The sequence below is a fragment of the Hypomesus nipponensis genome, chromosome 22 (genome assembly GCF_054491055.1).
Source record: "Hypomesus nipponensis isolate SF chromosome 22, ASM5449105v1, whole genome shotgun sequence".
Classification (NCBI taxonomy): domain Eukaryota; kingdom Metazoa; phylum Chordata; class Actinopteri; order Osmeriformes; family Osmeridae; genus Hypomesus; species Hypomesus nipponensis.
Window position 1 is genome coordinate 19436352 of NC_140382.1, and position 24015 is coordinate 19460366.

The 24015-nt window shown below is 49.9% G+C and overlaps 1 protein-coding gene across 11 annotated transcripts in view; it reads left to right on the plus strand.

Moving 5' to 3' along the window:
* gab1 (GRB2-associated binding protein 1) overlaps positions 1 to 21036 on the plus strand; it is a 41729-nt gene extending 20693 nt beyond the window's left edge. For 3 of the 11 annotated variants that reach the window (XM_084687340.1, XM_084687342.1, XM_084687343.1), the window contains exons 3-14: positions 7438 to 7566; positions 7728 to 7893; positions 8306 to 8516; positions 8853 to 8930; positions 10418 to 11046; positions 12435 to 12532; positions 12958 to 13267; positions 16179 to 16268; positions 17560 to 17653; positions 18105 to 18225; positions 19890 to 20021; positions 20802 to 21036. In XM_084687340.1, coding sequence (XP_084543466.1) covers positions 7438 to 7566; positions 7728 to 7893; positions 8306 to 8516; positions 8853 to 8930; positions 10418 to 11046; positions 12435 to 12532; positions 12958 to 13267; positions 16179 to 16268; positions 17560 to 17653; positions 18105 to 18225; positions 19890 to 20021; positions 20802 to 20957 — 2214 coding nt within the window. In that variant the 3' untranslated portion in view covers positions 20958 to 21036. Of the gene's footprint in view, positions 1 to 2275; positions 2514 to 7437; positions 7567 to 7727; positions 7894 to 8305; positions 8517 to 8852; positions 8931 to 10417; positions 11047 to 12434; positions 12533 to 12957; positions 13268 to 16178; positions 16269 to 17559; positions 17654 to 18104; positions 18226 to 19346; positions 19420 to 19889; positions 20022 to 20801 lie in introns of those variants that run through there. The other 8 variants (XM_084687351.1, XM_084687344.1, XM_084687345.1 and 5 more) reach the window with 8 other exon arrangements.
* The last annotated feature ends 2979 nt before the right edge of the window (positions 21037 to 24015 follow it).

Here is a 24015-nt window from a genome sequence, read left to right on the forward strand (position 1 = left end):
AGCTATATTATTCAACTTGAACTTGAAAAGAAAAATCTGTTCATCCTGCTCATTGTTTAGGGGCGTGCACGGAGAGAGGGTGGATATTATGGAAGCAAATCAGTGACATTATGTTTTGAATTGCAAAAGGCATTGGATAATTAATATTGAAATTTAAACACCACTGAATTTGTTGGTTTTGAATTCACCTTTTTAAAATTGAAATATGAATTTATATTTTTATGAATAAATATGAGCTCCACTTGTTGCTCATATTTATAATGGTTAAATAAAATAGGAGCAATTCATAATCTACTCATGTTCAGTTAATCAGAGAAATCACTTATAAAATAAATGTAGCAATTGAATTATCTCTCTAAAATTATCTCCGCTAATTTTAAAACAATAATTTTGCCAGATTAATGTTATGGAATTTGCATATTTAAAAAATATAAGCAAAGTTGGGTCCTTTCACGAGCCAGAACTGTTTGAGAATTTGTCTTGACATCCACAAGCTTGTCCTCCGCTTGAGGACCCAACAACACGCTTGATCCTCAGTTTGTCCATGTGTTTTTTACATTTCTCTTCTCCCTGGCGCTTTGCCATAATCGTTTGTTTGACTAGTCGCTATGTTGTCTTGAGCGTTGCACTAGAAGCAAAGAGTATAGCACTTCTAGTTGCTTCAGTGCTTCTATACTCTTTGCCTGAACTAGAGAGTATATAGCACTTCTAGTTACTTTAGTGCTTCTATACTCTTTGCTAGAACTAGCCGTTTGAAATTGGCCGGGTCTGTTTTGGCCGCTTCTCTGATTTCCGAGAGGCCTTTATCTTGATACACAGCAATAACACAATAGAAACGTTTATCTTTTCATAGAGCTTACCCACTATTATTACACTTGCAATAATTTGTATTTGTGGTGATGTCTAACAGTTTGTATTTATTTATTATTTATCTTTAAACCCTCAAACTAGAGTGAGCTTGGCAACCCCTCAGAAATCTTCAGCGACCCCGAGGGGGGGTTGCGACCCACATGTTGGGAATCGCTGCTCTGAAGGACGCAGCAACGTGTGTGTGTGTGTGTGTGTGAGAGGGGGAGAGGGAGATACAGCACAATATGCTGCTGTATCTGTGTAGGGAGGGGGGGTTGACAGTTGGGCTGTGGGTGTGTGGTTATCTTCTGGGGCCTGTCGCCGTGGAGACTAGGACCAGACCCAGCCAGGCCGGTCTGTGGTGCTACAGTCCAGATGTTGTAGAACAGTTAGATAACACACACACACACACCCCCCGCACACCAGAGATGGCAAAAGTACACACATCCTTCACTCAAGTAGAAGTCCAGATACTCATGTTTAAAAATACTTTTCAAGTTAAAGTAAAGAAGTGTGGGTTCTGATAAAGTAGCCAATACTGCTACCTGTTTTAGTGTCTCGCTGGTAACTGGACCTCACACCATTATATGTAATGTGCATATAAACATACATTAATACACTAGACATGCAGCTCATTCGCTAGAAATCCTTTTTGACATCTAGAATTTCAAACATCTCCCTCATATATTTAAATGGGGGATCAGGAATGTCTCTATTCTCAGTCATGTAGACATCACTAACTTCCTCTGTCTCATCCATAACGCAACTTATGGAGAGGAGAGAGAGATCATGCCACCAAATTAAAGTAACGAATCTGGTTTGAAAGAAGTAGAAAGTACAGATATTTGTGTAAAAAATGTAAGGAGTGAAAGTAAAAAAAGTTGTCCGAAAAATGTATGGTGAAGTTAAGTACTGATGCCAGAGAAAATCTACTTAAGTACAGTAACTTTGTTCCCTTCCATCTCTGCCACACACACACCCACATCACACACACCTCCCTCCAGACACGCCACACAAACCCCCTCCCTCTTAAGACTTGAAACATAAAGGCCAGTTGAGTCTCTTTCACAGTAACTGTCTACTGTCCTACACTTGTTCTTTCATTCTGGCTCCTTATTGCCCCCTCCCCTCCTTCTAGCGGGTTCACTAGGTCTCTGTCAAGAGTGACTCCACTTAGATGGCATCTTCCCCCCTCCTCCTCCTCACCCCACTCCCCCACTCATCCTCACCCCTTTTCCCCTCCCCCTCCTCTTGTCCCCCTTCAATGATGTCTCTGTCCATCCATTGGGGGGGGGGGGGGTCTTCCTGCCTATCGGCCAACGAGACCACAGTAGGGGTGGAGGGGGAGGGAGGGAGGAGGGGACAGCTGCAACGCGGGGGTATCCTGTCGTCCCTGTCCCACTCGGTCCCACTCCCCAGCCAACTAGCCACACACATACACTGGTGCCGTCTCCAGAGTGGAATTGTGACTCTCCAGGACTGTGGCATTTTTTTTTTTACATTTACAAAAACTTTTATTGGGCTGGAGCATTGAGGAAGTGGAGTCCCGTTGTTAAGGGTGTGCCGGAGAAGCGTAGCCTAGGGCATGGAGGGGAGCAGGGGGCTGGCGTGGAGCAGCTGACCCCACAGAGGCTCTCCTCTGGGCTGAGAACCACGCAGACAAGGTAGGTCCTGCAGCTGACACAATGAGGAGGAATATGAGGTGTGTTGGACCCTAACCAGCTAGCTTAGCTGTTACAGGACCTAACCCTTGGATTCACCACAGAGGCCGCTTCAACTGGGTACCACCGTTGGTCATTTTTCTGGGTTGAGTCATTTCAAGAGCAGCGTAGTGTGGTGGTTGTCACGAGACAGTAGAGCTCAGTCACGAAGGGGGGAGGTCTGACCTAACCCTAACCTGCTAGCTTAGCTGCTACAGGACCTAACCCTAACCTGCTATCCTAGCTGCTACAGGACCTAACCCTAACCTGCTAGCTTAGCTGCTACAGGACCTAACCCTAACCTGCTATCCTAGCTGCTACAGGACCTAACCCTAACCTGCTATCCTAGCTGCTACAGGACCTAACCCTAACCTGCTATCCTAGCTGCTACAGGACCTAACCCTAACCTGCTAGCTTAGCTGTTATAGGACCTAACCCTAACCTGCTAGCTTAGCTGCTACAGGACCTAACCCTAACCTGCTATCCTAGCTGCTACAGGACCTAACCTGCTAGCTTAGCTGCTACAGGACCTAACCCTAACCTGCTATCCTAGCTGCTACAGGACCTAACCCTAACCTGCTATCCTAGCTGCTACAGGACCTAACCTGCTAGACTAGCTGTTACAGGACCTAACCCTAACCTGCTAGCTTAGCTGTTACAGGACCTAACCCTAACCTGCTAGCTTAGCTGTTATAGGACCTAACCCTAACCTGCTAGCTTAGCTGTTACAGGACCTAACCCTAACCTGCTAGCCTAGCTGCTACAAGACTAAACACACGTCTGTAATGTGGTAAAAATGATGTGAATCCACCAGTGAGTGTGTCTCTGTGGCTAAACGAGGCCCCTCTACCCAGGACAGGGTGTGGCCATGGTAACCCAATCCCCTGCCCCCCCCATCCACGTCCCGGGGGGTAATTGGACCCCAGACTGCTTTGTCATGGACCACCACACTCTCCCTCTGGCACTCTCTCCCTCTCTGTCTCTCTCTCTACGTCTCCCTCTCTCTTTCAGTCTCTCTCCATCTCCCTCTCTCTCGCCGTCTCCCTCTTTCTCTATCTCACACTCACTCTCTTTAACACACACTCTCTCTCTCTGTCTCTCTTACACACGCTCACACACACACACTCACACATAGTGTATATGAGATTTTGATGTTGTTCGTTGTGTGGACTGGAACCTGACCGGTGCTTAGTATGGACTAATGGAAAATGTAGTTTTATCTTATTTGATATTGTAGTTTGATCTGGGGAAAGTCTCCAGGGCTGGTGTGGATGTGGTGTCTCCAGGATGTGGTGTCTCCAGGATGTGGTGTCTCCAGGGCTGGTGTGGATGTGGTGTCTCCAGGGCTGGTGTGGATGTGGTGTCTCCAGGATGTGGTGTCTCCAGGGCTGGTGTGGATGTGGTGTCTCCAGGGCTGGTGTGGATGTGGTGTCTCCTCAGGATGTGGTGTCTCCAGGGCTGGTGTGGATGTGGTGTCTCCAGGATGTGGTGTCTCGCAGGATGTGGTGTCTCCAGGATGTGGTGTCTCCAGGGCTGGTGTGGATGTGGTGTCTCCTCAGGATGTGGTGTCTCGCAGGATGTGGTGTCTCCAGGATGTGGTGTCTACAGTGCTGGGGTTGAGAATAGGAGCAGGATTGTGGAGGGTGATGGCATGCTGACCTTTACATTCAGTGTGTGTGCCTTCTCTGTTTCTGTATCTGTCTCTTTCTCCTGTGGTTATCTTGGGCACAGGGGGTTCCCATTCGCTTGTTAATTATTTTGGCGATAATTTGAGAGACGGAGAGCCAGTCTAACAATGTTATGGTGTGGGTGTGGCCTGTCTAACAATGTTATGGTGTGGCCCGTCTAACAATTGATGCGTTTGACATGGACTGACTTCATGCAGCGCTGCAGGCGGCTGACTAGAAACAGTGAATTCTGGTTAGACTTTTTGTCCGACTTGAGACAGCGCCGAGGATACGTCACTGTGACGTCGCCATCAAAGTACCGTGAGATCTATACGAGAACTGCCGGCTGTGTAGCCGAGCGCATTTTTTCAAGAGCAACTGCACGGGTTCTAGTGATGACACAGGTATTTCATGATTGGCCAGACTCACACACGACAACTTTGACGCGTGTTTTGTAATTATTCTGACAGCTTCCGTTTCGCCAATGCTCAAAGCCGCAGTCCATGTCGAATGCACCTATTGTTATGGTGTGGGTGTGGCCCGTTTAACATTAGGTGCGTTCGACATGGACTGCGGCTGCATGAAACGACCGGCGAGAGTAGCTGCTTGCAGTCGGGGAGGAGTTGAAAACGGCTCTGTGAAGTCGGACATTACAGCTTCTCAAGGTTTGCTGCGTTGACGTCAGTCATGGCCGATCAAGCGCTGTTTGCTTACTTTACTTTATTTATAATTAGGGTTCCACTGGTAGGAGGTAACCTATTTTATTTGTCAATATTCCTATTAATATTATATTTCTCCATGAAATGTCTCAATAGCTCAAAAAGTCCTTGGCCCGATTTTTTTCTAATTTGGCCCAATGATACAACAGGTCACTCACTACTTCCAGATCGCTAATGGCCCACGGTCACCATAGGTGAACACCATAGGTGTTGCTATAAGCCATGCCCAAAGTCTACGTGATTTCCCCTGCCATCGCCTCAATATTTTTGTTTTACTTATGGTTTTTCAAACCTAATAGGGTTCAAGATGACATCACTCTCAAGTACCATAAACAATTTCACCTGGGTATGTCAAAATATGATTGAATTAGAGCTGTTTAATTAAAAATCCTGTTAAATTTGCTGGAAAACTCCTAAACAGCATACCCAAAGTAAATTGAAAACTGTTCATGAACCATTTGGAGTACATGCATGACTGTGGTCTATTTTGAAAGATGAGACTCTGATGTTATTTCCCCTGTTGTCAGGACCCCGGTAAGTCCTACTGGTGTTGAGTAATAGAAGCTTGAACACAAGGAAATTGAAAGTTTCTATTTCCGCCTAGATTTTGTTTTGAAAACAGAGGCCTGAAGAGGCCTAGAGGTGGTAGGTATTAGCTGGATGACAGCATTGGACCACAGCTTGAAGCCTTAGCCAATTCAGCTCAAAAGTTGAATATAAAACCACAAAAAATGAATGTTATACACATGTTTTTCTAAGGGTACATCCAGGCATTGTCTAGAAGTGCCCTTTGGAGACTCCAAAAGGACCCTTGGTAACCATGGCCACATACCTAGCATAAAAAGGCTACAACTTTTGAACTCTTTCAGCTACAGTCATAGGTTTGGGCTCTAATGAAAGGTGACACTCAGAGCTATCATATCCTATATTCAGATTCACCATTAGTGTTGCTGAAACAGAGTAATGAAGCATAAGAGTGCTTTTTACATCCTTGAAACTAAACTTTGTGCACATAAGAGTCAAAACAAGTGTTATTGTGGAAAAGCAGTTTATATAAGAAAAGCACACCAAACTATTTACATACAGTGAACATTATTTACAAACTATTTCACAAAATGTTTTGAGCAACATGCCATGCCAGTCATTGTAGCTGTCACGTTTGGGGACAAAGCACAAAGCCACATCACAGGTTGAGCACTTCACTGGTGTTCACTGTACACCACAGTGCCTGCACTCCAGCCAAACAGCGGTTCTGTCTCCACTGATATGCACTGGCCTGTGACTAGCTGTGAGTTGAGGCACGATGGAAGATGAGGGGCCGGGTGAGAGGTGAGACCCCAACGCTGCCACCTCAACAACAAGGATCTCTCTAAAGGCATCTTGGGTCAGAGGCACCTGTCTTTTTCCTTTTGCAATGTATTTGTGAAGGAGGAAGGCCTTCACAATCCCAATGTCCAGGAAATGATAGAAGAAGGTCTTGTACCATCTCTGGGTCTTGTGGAGTACTTTATAGTATCTTATCAGTGCATCACAAAGGTCCACTCCACCCATGCACTGGTTGTAGTCCTTTATCACAGGTGGAACTGGGATGTCTTTCAGTACCCTGTGCTGATCTGCACCTTTGACCCTCCTCTGCACCGTGTCCTGTGCATGTGCCGCGTGGAGCGTTGAACACAGGAAGACGTCCCATGTGTCTTGCCACTGGACAAAGAGGAGGGAGTCGTTCCTTATCCAACAAATGCTGCCGTGGGAGATTTTGCGTCCAAACTGTTGACTTTTTTTCTCGGGAATCCAATTCTGTTTGTGCAGATGGTTCCACATGCCCAGATCCTCTTCTGAAGGAGGTCTTGGAAAAGGGTGGGACTCGTGTAGAAATGGTCAACAAAGAGCTTGTACCCGGTGCCCATCAACTGTGTGTCAATTAGCTCCATCACTGACTCAACTGAGTCCCTTGCCACTGTTTCCCTGGAGCTTTCCCTCGTATACTAAAAAGTCCCATGTGTATCCGCTCTTGGAGTCAGCCAGAACAAACAGTTTGTATCCCCAGCAAACAGGCTTATTTTTCATATATTGTTTTAGTCCAATGCGAGCTTTGGAGGCAACCATCCTCTGGTCAATGGCAATATCCTGGCCTGGGTGATAGTTCCTTTTGCAGGCCTCTCTAATCTCCTGGTAAACTGGGTTGATCTTGCAAAAACGGTTAAAGGCTGCTGTGCCTCTCCTCTGCTCATTAATAGCGAGTCTTGAGTTCAAATCTCCATTCAGCCTAATGCCTAATTCACCTAATGTTATGGTGTGTGTCTGGCCAGAGAAGGTCAACAGCAGCAGCAGGAGCAGGAGCAGCAGCTTTTAGCCACCATGTTTGTAGTCTGGGGGGGCTTCGATGTTTTTTATATGACTCATGTCTGTCCCTTCTCTACCTCCCTCCTCCTCCTCTCTGTCCTCCCCTCTCTCCTATTCCTCCTCCCTCTCCCCCTCGCCCCTACTCCTCCCTCTTTCCAGGCATGGAAGAAGCGCTGGTTCATTCTTCGGAGTGGCCGTCTGACAGGTGACCCAGACGTGCTGGAGTACTATAAGAATGACCACGCCAAGAAGCCCATCAGAGTGATCGACCTCAACCTGTGTGAACAGGTACACAGATCTACATATTTAGCCATAACACTATGAGCTAAATGCTAAATCCTGCCTCTTTTTTTACTGTTTCTCTACATGCCAATGCTACAAAATAAATGCTAAAAACTTGTCTCATTTACACTGTAGAGCTCCATGCTAATGCTAGTTTCCACCCCTAGGTGGATGCAGGTCTGACGTTCAACAAGAAAGACCTGGAGCACAGCTTCATCTTTGACATCAAGACCATCGACCGCGTGTTCTATCTGGTGGCAGACACGGAGGACGACATGAACAAGTGGGTCCGCTGCATCTGCGACATCTGTGGCTTTAACCCCACCGACGACGGTAAGGGGGAGAGGGGGAGGGGGAGAGGGGGAGGGGGAGGGGGAGGGGGAGGGGGGAGGGGGAGGGGGAGGGGGAGGGGGGGACTGGGAGGGGGGAGACTGGGAGGGGGAGACTGGGAGGGGGGAGACTGGGAGGGGGAGACTGGGAGGGGGAGACTGGGAGGGGGAGACTGGGAGGGGGAGACTGGGAGGGGGAGACTGGGAGGGGGAGACTGAGGCATCAACAGTCAAAGGCAGAGATGGTCAAAATGAATGAGAGCTCTGTATGTAGACGAGAGAGAGGGGGAGAGAGAGAGACTTTTGTACAATGCTCACACACACACACACCTCTCGCTCACTCTCTCCCTCTCCATTCCTCTCTCCCTCACTCTTTCTCTCTCTTTCCCCTTTCTCCCCCCTCCCTCTTTGTCTAGAAGCTGTGAAGGCAGCCCACCAATCAGGCGGTAGCAGCAGCTCGGTGGTGGACACGCCCCCCCCGCTAGGGGTAGGTGGGGTGCTGGCCGGCGTGCCCCCCCCGTACCATCCCGTCAGTGTGCGTCACCTGGACTCCCAGTCCAGCCTGGACGAGCCCCAGGACTACCTCTGGCTGGCTAACTGTGAGAGCAAGAAGCCAGAGCCCAACAGGTGTGTGTGAGGGTGGAAGGGGTGTGTGTGTGTGGTCTTACTGTGGCTTAATCATCTTTAATCTTGTCTTTTGTGTTTGTGTGGTATACCTCAGTGATGGTCTCTTGCGCTCTCTCTTCTTCAAACTGGCCTTTCTAAATGTCTGATGTTTATGTTGATGTTAATGTTTTTTGCGCATTATTGTTTTATTCAGGTTTGCCATCTTCAGTCAGCTGGACTCTAGTCTTTTCCCAAACGTCTCAGCATGTCTCATGCTGCTAGCTCCACAAGTCTGCCACTCTGTCAACTCCCTCTCTCACTGTCTCACTCCGTTTCCCATCTCTCCCTGCGTTGTAGTCCAGTACGGGGTGGCCCCTCCCCAGTGGAGTACTTGCTCCTAGAGGAGTGTGAGAGCAGGACTCCTCCTCCTAGTCTGTGAGTGGCTAGCTAGCCAGCTAGTTCTGCCTGCTGGTGTGGACTGACACACATTCATAGATGAGGCGCTCATACACACGCACACACACACACACTTATATACACAGCTACACACACTCACACACACACACGCAGCCACAGACATTTTAGGATTAATACTAACTAATCCCAGCCCGCACAAGTGCGTGTGGGTGTGTATTTGTGTGTGTGTGAGACCATGTTCCGTTGACCCCTCACCTCCCAAACTGTGTGTATGTATGACCACGTGACTCCTCACCTCCTAAACAGTGTGTGTGTGTGTGTGTCTGACTCCTCACCTCCTAAACAGTGTGTGTGTGTGTGTCTGACCCCTCACCTCCTAAACAGTTTGTGTGTGTGATCCCTCACCTCCCAAACAGCAGTCACTGGGAAAACTCCAGCTAACTCGTTTTCCTGTTGATCTGTAAAACTCAACCCTCCGCCTCCTGCTGTTCCTCCTCCTCCTCCTGCTGTTCTTCCTCCTCCTCCTCCTCCTGTTTCTCCTCCCCCTCCTCCTCCTCCTCCTGCTGTTCCTCCTCCTCCACCACCTCCTGCTGTTCCTCCTCCTGCTGTTCCTCCTCCTCCTCCTGCTGTTCCTCCTCCACCTCCTGCTGTTCCTCCTCCTCCTGCTGTTCCTCCTCAACCTCCTGCTGTTCCTCCTTCTCCCGCTGTTCCTCCTCCTCCTCCTGCTGTTCCTCCTCCACCTCCTGCTGTTCCTCCTCCACCTCCGGCTGTTCCTCCTCCACCTCCGGCTGTTCCTCCTCCACCTCCGGCTGTTCCTCCTCCTCCGGCTGTTCCTCCTCCTCCTGCTGTTCCTCCTCCTCCACCACCTCCTGCTGTTCCTCCTCCTTCTCCTGCTGTTCCTCCTCCACCTCCTGCTGTTCCTCCTCCACCTCCTGCTGTTCCTCCTCCTCCTCCTGCTGTTCCTCCTCAACCTCCTGCTGTTCCTCCTTCTCCCGCTGTTCCTCCTCCTCCTCCGGCTGTTCCTCCTCCTCCTGCTGCTGTTCCTCCTCCACCTCCTGCTGTTCCTCCTCCACCTCCTGCTGTTCCTCCTTCTCCCGCTGTTCCTCCTCCTCCTCCGGCTGTTCCTCCTCCTCCTGCTGCTGTTCCTCCTCCTCCTCCTGCTGTTCCTCCTCAACCTCCTGCTGTTCCTCCTGCTGTTCCTCCTCCTCCTCCTGCTGTTCCTCCTCAACCTCCTGCTGTTCCTCCTTCTCCCGCTGTTCCTCCTCCTCCTCCGGCTGTTCCTCCTCCTCCTGCTGCTGTTCCTCCTGCTGTTCTGTGTGTTCCCAGCAGTCAGCTGTGAACCTCAACAGATGTTACCCAGCAGGACAATATGTCGTCACCAGTAGACCTCCTGGTCTGAACTCACCCTGGTCATGTGACTGTCTGCAGAGCAACACTGCTGTGTGTGCGTGTGTTGAATAAGAGGGTTACCACCCTAACCTGTGTCTCCCCCCCCCCCTCCCCAGGGCTCATGACTGTTCCAAATCCACCTCCTCAGAGACTGACCTGAACGACAACCTCCCCTCCCGCCGCACCCCCCCCTCCTCCTCCAAACACACGTCCTCCCACAACGGTGTCCCGTCCCTGTACGACTCCCCCCCCTCCCGTGGGCCCTCGATAGACTCCGCCTCCCTCTACCACCTCCCCCGCAGCTTCTCCCAGGACACAGTCCTCACCGGCCCCGCCCCCTCGCCCTCCCAGGACCCCGGGGAGGTGGAGCTTTACGTCTTCAACACACCGTCACGGAAACCCTCCATGGAGACGCAGATACGGAACCTGTCAGTCAGCTACGACATCCCGCCCACCCCTGGGAGCAACTGCACCTATCAGGTCCCTCGTAGCTCCTCCGTGGGGGCGGGGGGGTCAGAGGGCGCGGGGCACGTGCCCCCTCCACGGCCCCCCAAGCCCTCCCTCAGCTCCCTGTCAGGGGGGAACCCCCCGGGGGCCCCGGCTGAGCGCTCCCCCTCAGACGTGTACTGTACACCGCGCTCCGTGTCCGAGACGGACGGGACCTACTGTGTTCCCAGCAGTGTTGGGAGCAAAGCATCGCGTAGCAACACCATCGGCACCATGGACTCCTCCCGCATCCGGAAAGGTATGTTAGGCAGACTTCCTGTGCAGTTCAGCAGACTTCATGTCCACACAGCCCCCTCCAGTGGTGACAAGTGAGATTACACCTACCAGAGTTCTCTTACGGTTGAGGCTCATCAATAAACCAGAAACATGATGCTGCTCTGAGAGGGTGCCATAGCTTGGTTGGGTTTAGGATGGGTCAGTGTGGGTTAGGATGGGTCAGTGTGGGTTAGGATGGGTCAGTGTGGGTTAGGATGGGTCAGTGTGGGTTAGGATTAGGATGGGTCAGTGTGGGTTAGGGTTAGGGTTAGGATGGGTCAGTGTGGGTTAGGATGGGTCAGTGTGGGTTAGGGTTAGGATTAGGATGGGTCAGTGTGGGTTAGGATGGGTCAGTGTGGGTTAGGATGGGTCAGTGTGGGTTAGGATGGGTCAGTGTGGGTTAGGGTTAGGATGGGTCAGTGTGGGTTAGGGTTAGGATGGGTCAGTGTGGGTTAGGATGGGTCAGGGTTAGGGTTAGGATGGGTCAGTGTGGGTTAGGATGGGTCAGTGTGGGTTAGGATGGGTCAGTGTGGGTTAGGATGGGTCAGTGTGGGTTAGGGTTAGGGTTAGGATGGGTCAGTGTGGGTTAGGGTTAGGGTTAGGATGGGTCAGTGTGGGTTAGGATGGGTCAGTGTGGGTTAGGATGGGTCAGTGTGGGTTAGGATGGGTCAGTGTGGGTTAGGATGGGTCAGTGTGGGTTAGGATGGGTCAGTGTGGGTTAGGGTTAGGGTTAGGATGGGTCAGTGTGGGTTAGGGTTAGGGTTAGGATGGGTCAGTGTGGGTTAGGATGGGTCAGTGTGGGTTAGGATGGGTCAGTGTGGGTTAGGATGGGTCAAGGTTAGGGTTAGGATGGGTCAGTGTGGGTTAGGATGGGTCAGGGTTAGGGTTAGGATGGGTCAGTGTGGGTTAGGATGGGTCAGTGTGGGTTAGGATGGGTCAGTGTGGGTTAGGATGGGTCAGTGTGGGTTAGGATGGGTCAGTGTGGGTTAGGATGGGTCAGTGTGGGTTAGGATGGGTCAGGGTTAGGGTTAGGGTTAGGATGGGTCAGTGTGGGTTAGGATGGGTCAGTGTGGGTTAGGATGGGTCAGTGTGGGTTAGGATGGGTCAGTGTGGGTTAGGATGGGTCAGTGTGGGTTAGGGTTAGGGTTAGGGTTAGGATGGGTCAGTGTGGGTTAGGGTTAGGGTTAGGATGGGTCAGTGTGGGTTAGGATGGGTCAGTGTGGGTTAGGATGGGTCAGTGTGGGTTAGGATGGGTCAGTGTGGGTTAGAGTTAGGATGGGGTTGAATCTGACTTTGTAAAAACATGATCTCTTTCATAGCATGATAACTGGATGGTAGTCATGTTTGTGTGCATGTGGATCTCTCATCCAGCAGATTTCGGCTCGCAGGAATGCTATTCCATTCCCAGATCTTTTCCTTCAGACAAAACCTGCTCCTTCGACTTCAACGAGAGCTTCAACAGCTACTTTGTGAGTAGCTCTCTCTCTCTCTCACACACACACATGCATGCATGCACACTCCCATATACACACCACACAATGTATCCTCTCAATGTGCCAGAGGCCTGAATCATCTGTCCAACGAGTAATTGTGGTCACTGTATAACCACTCAGAGAAATGCAGGCTTTTTGATATGCATAATAAAGTATAATAAAATATATTTTGAAGGTTAAGGGTTAGGGTTAGTATAAAGGTATAGTATAGGTATATGAAGATAAAGGGTTAGGGTTAGTATAGTAGGTATGTGAAGGTATAGTATCAAATGAAAGGGTTCCAGCTTTGCTATCTGTAATCAAAATGTTCAAACAATTCACCTGTGGGTGTTCACCTGTGTGTGTGTGTGTGTGTGTTTCCCCTCCCTGCTTGTGTTCTACCCCCCCCCCCCCCCCCCCAGATGAACAAGGGCATGATGCCAGTGTGTGGGAGCCAGTCCACCGAGGAGGTGGACCAGAACTACGTGCCCATGAACCCTAACTCCCCGTCCCAGCTAACCCTAACCCTGGGCCCCTCAGAAGGGCCCCAGGAGACCAACTACGTCCCCATGACCCCCGGCACCCTGGAGTTCTCCTCTCTGGGGAAGCAGGTCCCCCCCCCGGCCCACATGGGGTTCCGCTCCAGCCCCAAGACCCCCCCGCGAAGACCCACGCTCATCAGCGACTGTCAGCCCCCCCCTGTAGATCGCCACCTCAAACCTGACCGCAAAGGTGAGGGGGGTTGGGAGGAAGGACTGTGTGTGTTGGGGATGGAGGAGTGTGTGTGTATAAAGTGTGTGTGTGTGTATGAAGGGTGTGTGTGTACTACTCTGTTTAACTCAACCTTGCTTCTGTTCGAGCCTCTAACCTACTCCAGAGCTGAAGCACAGTTATGTGTGGAGGGGGTGTGTGGAGGGGGTGTGTAGCAGCAGTGATGGGCAGTAGCTTCGCTACTTGTAGTGACGCTACTAGCTAAACTACATTTGTCAGTAGCTTGGCTGTAACGTCACTATTTACAAAACCAAGTAACTTTTCAGTAGCTAAGCTCTTGTATTGATCCAGTAGTGCAGTAGCGTCTTGAAAGCTAATTTCTCCTGGACACATCTGAAAAGCAAAGCATGGAAAAAGCATCTCACATATCCTGTTCTGCAGTTCACGTTACGACTGATCTCACAAGAGCTGAGTACAGCGAGGGCCATGATCGTCTCATCTCCACTCACACTGCCTGCGCGGCCAGTCCGACTAGATAACAGCAATTGTGTATTAGCATTTTGGATTAGGCTATTGTTCAATAACTACATCTAAACATATTTTAGCCTTTATCCGGCTGACATTTGCGTTGATCACTAAAATTGCATTGACTTGGCATGCAGTTTTTTTTTACCGAAAGTAGCTGCTAATGTATCAAGCTACTTTTGACAGATTTTTGTAACTTAGCTTGCTACATTTTTATGAGTAGTAGCTTCTGTGTAGTGAAGCTGAATTTATTGTTGAGTAGCTAGTAGCCTAGCTCACTACACATATCAAGTAGCTTGCCCATCACTGTGTAGCAGGGTATGTGTGGGGGGTGTGTGTGGAGGGTGTGTGTGGAGGGTATGTGTGGGGGGTATGTGTGGAGGGTATGTGTGGAGGGTGTGTGTGGGGGGTATGTGTGGGGGGTATGTGTGGAGGGTGTGTGTGGAGGGTGTGTGTGTGGAGGGTATGTGTGGAGGGTATGTGTGTGGAGGGTATGTGTGGAGGGTGTGTGTGGGGGGTATGTGTGGAGGGTGTGTGTGGAGGGTATGTGTGGAGGGTGTGTGTGCGGGGTGTGTGTGGGGGGTGTGTGTGGAGGGTATGTGTGGAGGGTGTGTGGGGGTGTGTGTGGGGGGTGTGTGTGCGGGGTGTGTGTGGAGGGTGTGTGGGGGTGTGTGTGGGGGGTGTGTGTGCGGGGTGTGTGGGGGGTGTGTGTGGGGGGTGTGTGTGCGGGGTGTGTGTGGAGGGTGTGTGGGGGTGTGTGTGTGTGGGGTGTGTGTGGGGGGTATGTGTGGGGGGTGTGTGTGGGGGGTGTGTGTGGGGGGTGTGTGTGGAGGGTGTGTGTGGAGGGTGTGTGTGGAGGGTGTGTGTGGAGGGTGTGTGTGGAGGGTGTGTGTGGGGGGTGTGTGTGGGGGGTGTGAAACTAAAAGAGCAGCGTTGGTCTCCAGCCGTCCCCTAATCCTAACCATCCCTGCTGTGTCCCAGACAAGCACCCGTCCCCTCTTCTACTCTCTCATCCTAGCTTTTTAGCCTCCCCCCATCTCCCTCCTCCACCCCCTTCCCAGTCAAAGGGCCATTTGTGCCCAGGGTGAAGGGGCCATTCTGGGGCTGTGGGAGAGGGCCGGGGCCCTGGCCCAGAGGAGCTGCAGGCCAGAGCTGTCACCTTGCTGCCCTTTGTGTCCCGATTGAAAGAGAGGCTTTGATGGGGGAGGAGCAGGGGGAGGATATGGAAACTTGCCTGGAGGAGGAGGGAAAGAGGGGGAGGAAGAGGAGATGCAGGGGAAAGGGAGATGGAGGGGAAAGGGAGACTGAGAGGGAAAAGTGAGGGAGATAGGGAGGTAGAAGGTGGGTAGGGGGGCTTGGAGGGACCCTGCACATACTGTCCTCCCTACTCCATAACTCCTGCTGGCTGGCTCCCAGCCTCTCTCTCTCTCTGTACCTCTCTCTCTCTCTGTATCTCTCTCCCGGTACCCCTCTCTCTCTCTCGGTACCCCTCTCTCTCTCTCTCTCTCTGTACCCCTCTCTCTCTCTCTCTCTCTCTCTCTCTCTCTCTCTCTCTCTCTCTCTGTACCCCTCTCTCTCTCTCTCTCTCTCTGTACCCCCCTCTCTCTCTCTCTCTCTCTCTCTGTACCCCTCTCTCTCTCTTTACCTTTCTCTCTCTCTCTGTACCCTTCTCTCTTTCTCTCTCTCTCTCTCTCTCTCTCTGTACCCCTCTCTCTCTTTACCTCTCTCTCTCTCTCTCTGTACCCCTCTCTCTCTCTTTACCTCTCTCTCTCTCTCTCTCTCTGTACCCCTCTCTCTCTCTTTACCTCTCTCTCTCTCTCTGTACCCCTCTCTCTCTCTCTCTCTCTCTCTCTGTACCCCTCTCTCTCTCTCTCTCTCTCTCTGTACCTCTCTCTCTCTGTACCTCTCTCTCTCTCTGTACCTCTCTCTCTCTCTCTCTGTACCTCTCTCTCTCTCTGTACTCTCTCTCTCTCTCTCTCTCTCTCTCTCTGTACCCCTCTCTCTCTCTCTCTCTCTCTGTACCCCTCTCTCTCTCTCTCTCTCTCTCTCTCTCTCTGTACCCCTCTCTCTCTCTTTGCTTAACATTCTCCCTTTAACTCTTTCTTTCTATTCCCTCTCTGTACCTTCTATCACTCTCTCAATTGCGGGGATTGAATTGCATGCAGGTGCATGATGGGATACGTTTGCTCTACCGTTGCAGCAACGCTGGTGTCTGTGCATTTATAAGCTGATGATGTCTGGCGGAGGCATGATGGATGGATGTGTGGCTGTGTTTGCGCTGCTTGCATGGCAGGGTTAGTTAGGAGGGATGGATGGAGCGGACGGATGGGTGTCTGGTTCGTTAGGAGGACGCTGTAAGGTTGTGGAGGTCCTGTGTGTCTGAGCCCAGTCTTCTCCCACCAATCAGGTCAGAGCCCCAAGGTAATCAGGGCTAAGGGGGCGGGGCTAGAGCGCACCGACTCCCACACTGTGGGGGACTTCATGAGGCAACGCAAGGGTACGTACACCAGCCGCCATCTTGGTACGCCAGCAGCCATCTTGGACCAAACAACAACTGTCTCTCTCTTTCTCTCTCTCTGTCTCTCTCTCTGTCGTTTTGTAATTTGTGGCATGGTGGAACTTGGTGCATTGTGTGATAGCTGATGTCTGTCCTGAGGTCCATCACTGATCTGTCGTGACGTGACATTTTTAGGGCAATATCTTTTTCAGACTGTGTGTGATCAGACTGTATTGGGATTTAAACTGTTGACTTTTTTTACTCATGAATGTCTAAATACCCTACTCCTCACCTACCTAACCTCTAAACCTAAACCCAACACCTAACCTGCCCTGATAAAGACCCAAGTATGCGCTGATATGCATTTCTTCATTGAAGCTAACCTGTGGTACCTCATGTTGAAGCTAACCTGTGGTACCTCATGTTGAAGCTAACCTGTGGTACCTCATGTTGAAGCTAACCTGTGGTACCTGTGAGTTCAGATTTGGGGGCAGGCCTCTCTTTGCACCCAAGGAATACTGAACACAAAATCATTCTTATACAGGATAACAGTTACATCTTTAACTTTTCTAACAGTACCCCATGTTGAAGCTAAACTGTGGTACCTCATGTTGACGGTGAAGGATTAGCTTCAACATGAGGTTCCACAGGATATCTTGAACATGAGGTAACCCAGGAACACACACTCTGTACTGTAGCACTGTACACACACAGTAGCATATGGGCTGAGCTCTCCTCAGTAACACACACACTCACTCTGTACTGCGGGGTCAGATGGCTGAGCAGTTAGGGAGTTAGGCTATTAATCAGAAGGTTGCTGGTTCGATTCCAGGCCATGCAAAATGACGTTGTGTCCTTGGGCAAGGCACTTCACCCTACTTGCCTTGGGGAGAATGTCCCTGTACTTACTGTAAGTTGCTCTGGATAAGAGCGTCTGCTAAATGAATAAATGTAAATGTACTGTAGCACTGTACACACACAGCAGCATATGGGCTGAGCTCTCCTCAGTAACACACACACACACTCTGTACTGTAGCACTGTACATACTACAGCCATGCTGGGTTGCCAGGTTTGGTCCTCTGTCAACCATGCTGGAACGTTTGGCTTACATGATATCTCAGAACATCTAGCAGAGAAATACCATAATGGTGATTGCACATAGCTCAATGGCTCTCCCTCATGGTCAAATACTGTACCTGCAACTCCAAGCCATTTTCTTGGGAGTATCCTTCCGTGTTGTGGTTTTCTCATGGTGATGAGGTGATTGATGGATGGTTGCTCCTATCACAGCTAAACCCGCCCCACTGGACATCAAGCCTCTTCCAGAGTGGGAGGAGCCGTGTGCGCCCGTTCGCTCGCCCGTCACCAGGTCGTTCGCCCGGGAGTAAGTGTCTACCTCTGTCTATCTCTCCCTCTCTCTCTCTATGTCCTGGCATGAGCTAGGGTCCCATTTGATTCCTTCAAAAATACATCCTCCCTTCCTCTCTCACTCTCCCTCTATCCCTACCTACCCCAAGATAACGAAGGAAGGAAGGTTGTATTTTAGTGAATTCAAATGAGGCCCAAGGATATTAGAAGTGTGTTCTAACCTTGCATTTATTGTAGTCAAAGCCAAGCATGGTGTGTGTTTGTCTTGCTGTGGATTTTCTGTGGACTCATTTTAATCTGCAGTCTTCATACACCATGTGCTGCTCTGTGTGTGTGTATGTGTGTGTGAAAGTGAACATATCTTGGAGAGATACCTGTGTGTTTGCACCAGTGCGTGTGTGTGTGTGGTTGTGTGTGTGGTTGTGTGTGTGGTTGTGTGTGTGTGTAACAGCTGTGGCTCTCCCCAGCTCCTCCAGGTTCCAGCTCCCCCCTCGGCCCCCCTCCCTCCAGAGTGGCTCCAGCTCAGACTCTGACGACTGTGATGAGAACTATGTTCCCATGGTCCCTAGCATGCCCTCAGACGAGCCCGTACGTAGCATGCACAGCAAACACGCACACTCATGCACATGCGCACACCTCATAAGGCTTGGCACATAAGTTGATCCAAAAAGGACACAACTAAGTCCATGTAGAGATGCGGTTTGTGGTAAATAACCAGACAGTTCAAATAGTATTACAGTGCCTAGTGTCAAGGAAGACACACTGCAACAACATCATCTCAAATGCAACATCACGATAAAAGGTCCTTTTCACAGTAATATTACAGATACCAACTAGGTAAACAGTCCTTCTCACAGTAACCACCTAGTCCACATGCAGAGAGGTGCTGGGTGAGGTTCCTTTTAAACATCAGTGAAAGTTAGATTCCTGTGTAGAAATACCTTAATGACATCTCCAATATGTTTTAGATGTCATCTCTAATGTTCTATGGTGACAGGCCCAGCTCCAGTAGACAGTATCTCTCTTCAGTAGAGGACTCATCTCTTAAGCTCTCCTCCTCTCTCCCCCCACAGCATTTCATCTTATCTTTGCTCCTCTTTTTCCCCCCCCCCCCGCAAACGATTCCCTTCTTTGGAAATATCGCTCTCCTGGTCTTGGATTTCTCAGCATGTTGTTTGTGATTGGTTACTCGTCATCAAGGACTCATTTTTGTTGCTGCCCCGTACAGTTTGTCCTTCACATCAAACTATTTTCAGCAGGGTGTACTGACTACCTGGAAGTCTTCCAGTTTCTTTAAGATTATACTTCTCCCATCGAATAGGTTTAACATAAAATATAACTCACAGAAATGGGTCCATTTCTTGTGTGTGTGTGTGTGTGTGTGTGTGATGTTTTGACGTGGTGGTTCTGCTCCTACTGGGGTCCTGCACTCGTCTCCTTTTCCTCCAGTCCTCTCCTACATCTTTTCAGTTTTCCCTGTGTTCTTTCTGACCATCCGTTTCCTCCCCTCCTGCCCTCCTCCTCTCCCTCACCTCTCCTCCTCTCCCCTCCTCCCCTCCTGCCCTCCTCCTCTCCACCTCACCTCTCCTCCTCTCCCCTCCTCTCCTCTTGGCCTCCTCCTCTCCACCTCACCTCTCCTCTCCTCTTGGCCTCCTCTCCTCCTGCCTTCCTCTCATCCTGCCCTCCTCCCCTCCTCTCCGTGCCTGTAGAGAAGAGTCCTTCTACTGCTCTGTCCCCATCACCCCTGTTAGGAGGGAGATGGAGGGCCTTGACGCCATAGAGGTGAGCTGGGTTGCCAGGTTTGACAAACGCAGGTTGCCAGGTTTGATTACCTAAACCCCCAAACACACTAAAACCCTCCACTTCAAGCATGTTCCACAGGCTGTTTGTTGTGGTCTAATAAGAAGGAGATGCTGCTGAGAAGTGAAGGAGTAGTTTTTCCTGGGAGCCAACCTCAGATGAAAGGATGTTTTGTTGTTACGTGTTCTAGTTCTGACCTCAGTTAGCTTCTCCCAGAGCAACTTGACCATACCTGCATGCTGGTGGTTATTATTCCCCCTGTAGGAACCGTTGCACGTTATTTTTTGTTCTCTAGCCACAGAAAAGCAGCTCTGGGTCTTAAACCCTGTGAGGTTTAAGCCATTTGAGCCATTTACCTGGGACTTTGCAGTTTGCGTGGTTTTTGCCCTGGGGTAACTTAACCGTGCCTGACCACCTCCCCCCCTCATACTTGGTACGTTCTTTCCCTGCAGCAGGGCATGAAGCTGTCCGCTCCCATGGCAGCAGATGGGGGGAGTAGCCCACTGGTGAAGCCTAAAGGAGACAAGCAGGTGGAGTACCTGGACCTTGACCTGGACCCTGGCAAGGCCACTCCACCTAAGAAGGTCAGCACGCGAGCACACACACACACACGCACTAAGGTACAAAGGTACAAACACATACATATACACAAACACACATCTTATATTCTTCTCATTGACATGAGCGTCTGTATTAAGGAATTCACTTGCCTTGTGTGTGTGTCCCTGTGTGTGTGTGTGTGTGTGTCCCTGTGTGTGTGTGTCCCTGTGTGTTGTGTGTGTCCCTGTGTGTGTGTGTCCCTGTGTGTTGTGTGTGTCCCTGTGTGTTGTGTGTGTCCCTGTGTGTTGTGTGTGTCCCTGTGTGTGTGTGTCCCTGTGTGTGTGTGTGTGTGTCCCTGTGTGTGTGTGTCCCTGTGCGTGTGTCCCTGTGTGTGTGTGTGTGTGTGTGTCCCTGTGTGTGTGTGTCCCTGTGTGTGTGTCCCTGTGTGTGTGTGTGTGTCCCTGTGTGTGTGTGTCCCTGTGTGTGTGTCCCTGTGTGTGTGTGTGTGTGTCCCTGTGTGTGTGTGTGTGTCCCTGTGTGTGTGTGTGTGTGTGTGTCCCTGTGTGTGTGTGTGTCCCTGTGTGTGTGTGTGTCCCTGTGTGTGTGTGTCCCTGTGTGTGTGTGTCCCTGTGTGTGTGTCCCTGTGTGTGTGTGTCCCTGTGTGTGTGTGTCCCTGTGTGTGTGTGTGTGTGTGTGTCCCTGTGTGTGTGTGTGTGTGTCCCTGTGTGTGTGTGTCCCTGTGTGTGTGTGTCCCTGTGTGTGTGTGTGTGTGTGTGTCCCTGTGTGTGTGTGTCCCTGTGTGTTGTGTGTGTGTGTCCCTGCAGAAGAGTACCGGCCCGGGGCAGGTTTGCTCAGACGAGCGTGTGGACTATGTGGTGGTGGACCAGCAGAGGACCCAGGCTCTGAAGAGCACCCGCGAGGCCTGGAACGACGGCCGCCAGTCCACCGAGACAGACACCACCCTCAAGGGTCCCAAGTGACCCTGCCTCCTCCACCCTGCCTCCTCCACCCTGCCTCCTCCACCCTATCTCCCCCACCCTATCTCCCCCACCCTATCTCCCCCACCCTATCTCCCCCACCCTATCTCCCCCACCCTATCTCCCCCACCCTATCTCCCCCACCCTGCCTCCCCCACCCTGCCTCCCCCACCCTGCCTCCCCCACCCTGCCTCCCCCACCCTGCCTCCCCCACCCTGCCTCCTCCACCCTGCCTCCTCCACCCTGCCTCCTCCACCCTGCTTCAGCCCCAGCCCCCCTCCCCCAGGCTGCAGACCCTACCCCAGCCCTAGTGCCAGCAGTCTGGGTGTTTCATCCTCTGCTGGCCTGACACCACATGCCCCCTCTAGTGGACTTGAGGGGCAGCGGGCTGGAATAATAATAAGCTGCATGATGAAGGGGTGGAGGGATGGGGATGTCCTCTTGATTGGCAAGAGACTAAGACTGGATCTCTGTCTCAAATCTAACCCTGCCTCCTGGCTGTCAGCTCTCAGTCCTGGTGTCTGGTGGGATGTGTGTGCTCTGTGAAGAGGAGCAGAGTGAGAACCAGGGGGCAGGGGGAGCAGGCGAACACTATCACATACTGCCAAGTCTGCCTGTGTCTGGCTCTCGCTGGTAGAAATTGTGATTTCTCCCCTGAAGGTCTACTACTTATCCAAAATAATGTACGGATCATCTTTAAAATCCAGATTTCTAGATGTAAGTTTAATACTTCAATGCAAAAGTTTTGTGATGAAATGCAACCAATCAGGGGTCTGGATGGAGTAAACCCCTCCCCTCATCCAGGAAGTGGGAGGGGCTCTTGGGTTGATCTTAACAGGAGGAGAGAGATGAGACGGACTGTATAAAAGTGTTATGTAAATAAATGGAAAAAGTGTCCTTTATTTGTTCACCACAGCCAGTGTGTTCAATGCTGAGGTGTGTGTAGGGGTGCACACGGAAGTGTGTGTGTGTGGATTCTGCAGGGTAGAATCCTGTGCCTTCGGGTGTGTGTGTGTGTGTGTGTGTCAGGACTGGTTAGAAAACATGAACGAATCAATTACTGTGACAGCTTTTAATAGAGCGCTGGTTTTCTGTGATTAATGCAAAGGTATCAAAGTTAGACGGGCAGCGCAGAGAATTAAAATCAGGTACTTGTGGAAAATTCTTTTTTTTATTAATCTATCCATCTAACTTATTGTTGTAGTTATATGGAGTTGGTATCTTCAAGACGCTTTATGACCCAGTTCTCGTATTAATCCAGATCTGATCGAAGCAAATAAATTAATAGAAAGTAGAAAGTTCTATTTGTAAAGTTCCTTCTTGACAACATTCACAGTAGTTGAGATGACTCATTCCAGAAGTAACTCTGACATGTCAACGCTGTTTTCTGATTTTAATTTATTTTAAATGGATCTATCTTTACACACTTTCCAGGGAATTGATTGATTGCCTTATGTAGACAACTTGGTCTTGTGTAAATAGAGAATGTTTGACTTCAGAGTGGCAAGTTTAATGAACTGTGACGCTCTTGTCCTGGCCCTTGCATGTGCTCCTGTCTGAAGAGAAGCTTGGCTGTATAAATTTTGCACCTGCTATTCTTGCATATATTATTTTTTATTGAATCCTGCGCCTAAACTTTCCTCTTAACGACCCCCCCCCCTCCCCTCTCATTGCGTTCAAGTCATGACGAGTCACGATGTAAACCTGTCAATGCTTTCTTTTTTAATGAATCAAAGAATACAATTGTGATTTTAAAGTAAACTAAATAAATAACTACTTTTATGCATCATCTGTGTGCGCCTGCGTAGTGTTTTCCCTTCAGAACTTTCTCGTCAGAGCTGTGTTCAGTCTGAGGATGAGTGCTGGTTGAGACGCAGGCCATGTTTGCTAAAGTGGCACAATTACAACATTCTCAATGGATAATGACTCCACCTGTCCACCGCTTATCACCGCCTTCTCGTTTGAGTGTTCACTCTCGTTCACCAACCGTGGAGTTGCTCTTCCTGTGTTCTAAATGTTAAAATGTACATAATCCCCCCACAATTTCTAGATATTTAACATTAAGTCTTGACATATAAGCCTATGTCATGGGTGAAAAGAAAACGCCCAGATTGAGGACGCGGATCGTGAAACGGAAAGTCTGCTATCAGACTCGAGACTTGAGAGGATTAGGAGCCGGGAGCTGAAGGCAAGTGCGACGTGCCACTGTTCCTGCATGTCTTTCACAACATACTCGTATCTATCTAGTAATGTTTATTTTATGACTTCGTATTACTTTCGACACATGTTTTGAGCGTCAGAATGAGTTGCGGTCTCGGAGGACTATTGTTCTGGGGTCTTATTCGGACGTGTAACTTTCACATTTTGCACAAAGCGAGTCCCCCGTATTGTTTTTCAGAAATAAAACTATCAAAACACCACCAGGCGTTCATCAATGTCGGGCTGCTGTAGTTTTATTTATTTTGATCAGTTTTACCGTTAAGTGGCGCTAGTGATGCGAAGTTCGGTTCATTTTACTGATTCGGTTCTTTGAATCTCGTTCACTAAAATGAACGATTTTTTTTTCGAGTCATTCGTTCATTTCAACGGGTTAGGGGGGGGGGGGGGGGCTCTACGTCCACTGCAAACACGTATGCTATTCTCATGTAGGTTAATGCATGACATGTGCACCAGCAGATACTATTTCAAAAGAAATCCCTGCATTAAAATAATGTATCATGAGTTTGTATGATTTGGTCATGTATTATCACACTAGCATTTAATTATCACGTCAAACAATTACAGTGCACTAAACTGTAAGTGTAAATGTAAAGTGAAAATAACAAAACCAGTCAGTATGATGATTTGAGCGAATATCATTCACGTCCTACTAAAACAGCGGCCACGCGAAAGGGAATAAGGAAACTGTTTCCTCTACTAAAAAACACAATGCGGGTCACGTGAAAAAAGGATCCAAAGACTCGTAGAAAGGCCGAGTCGGGAAATGAACGAATCGTTCGTTTCCTTTAACTACAGAGCCTATGCAGGTCACGTGAAAAATAATCCAAAGACTCGTAGAAAG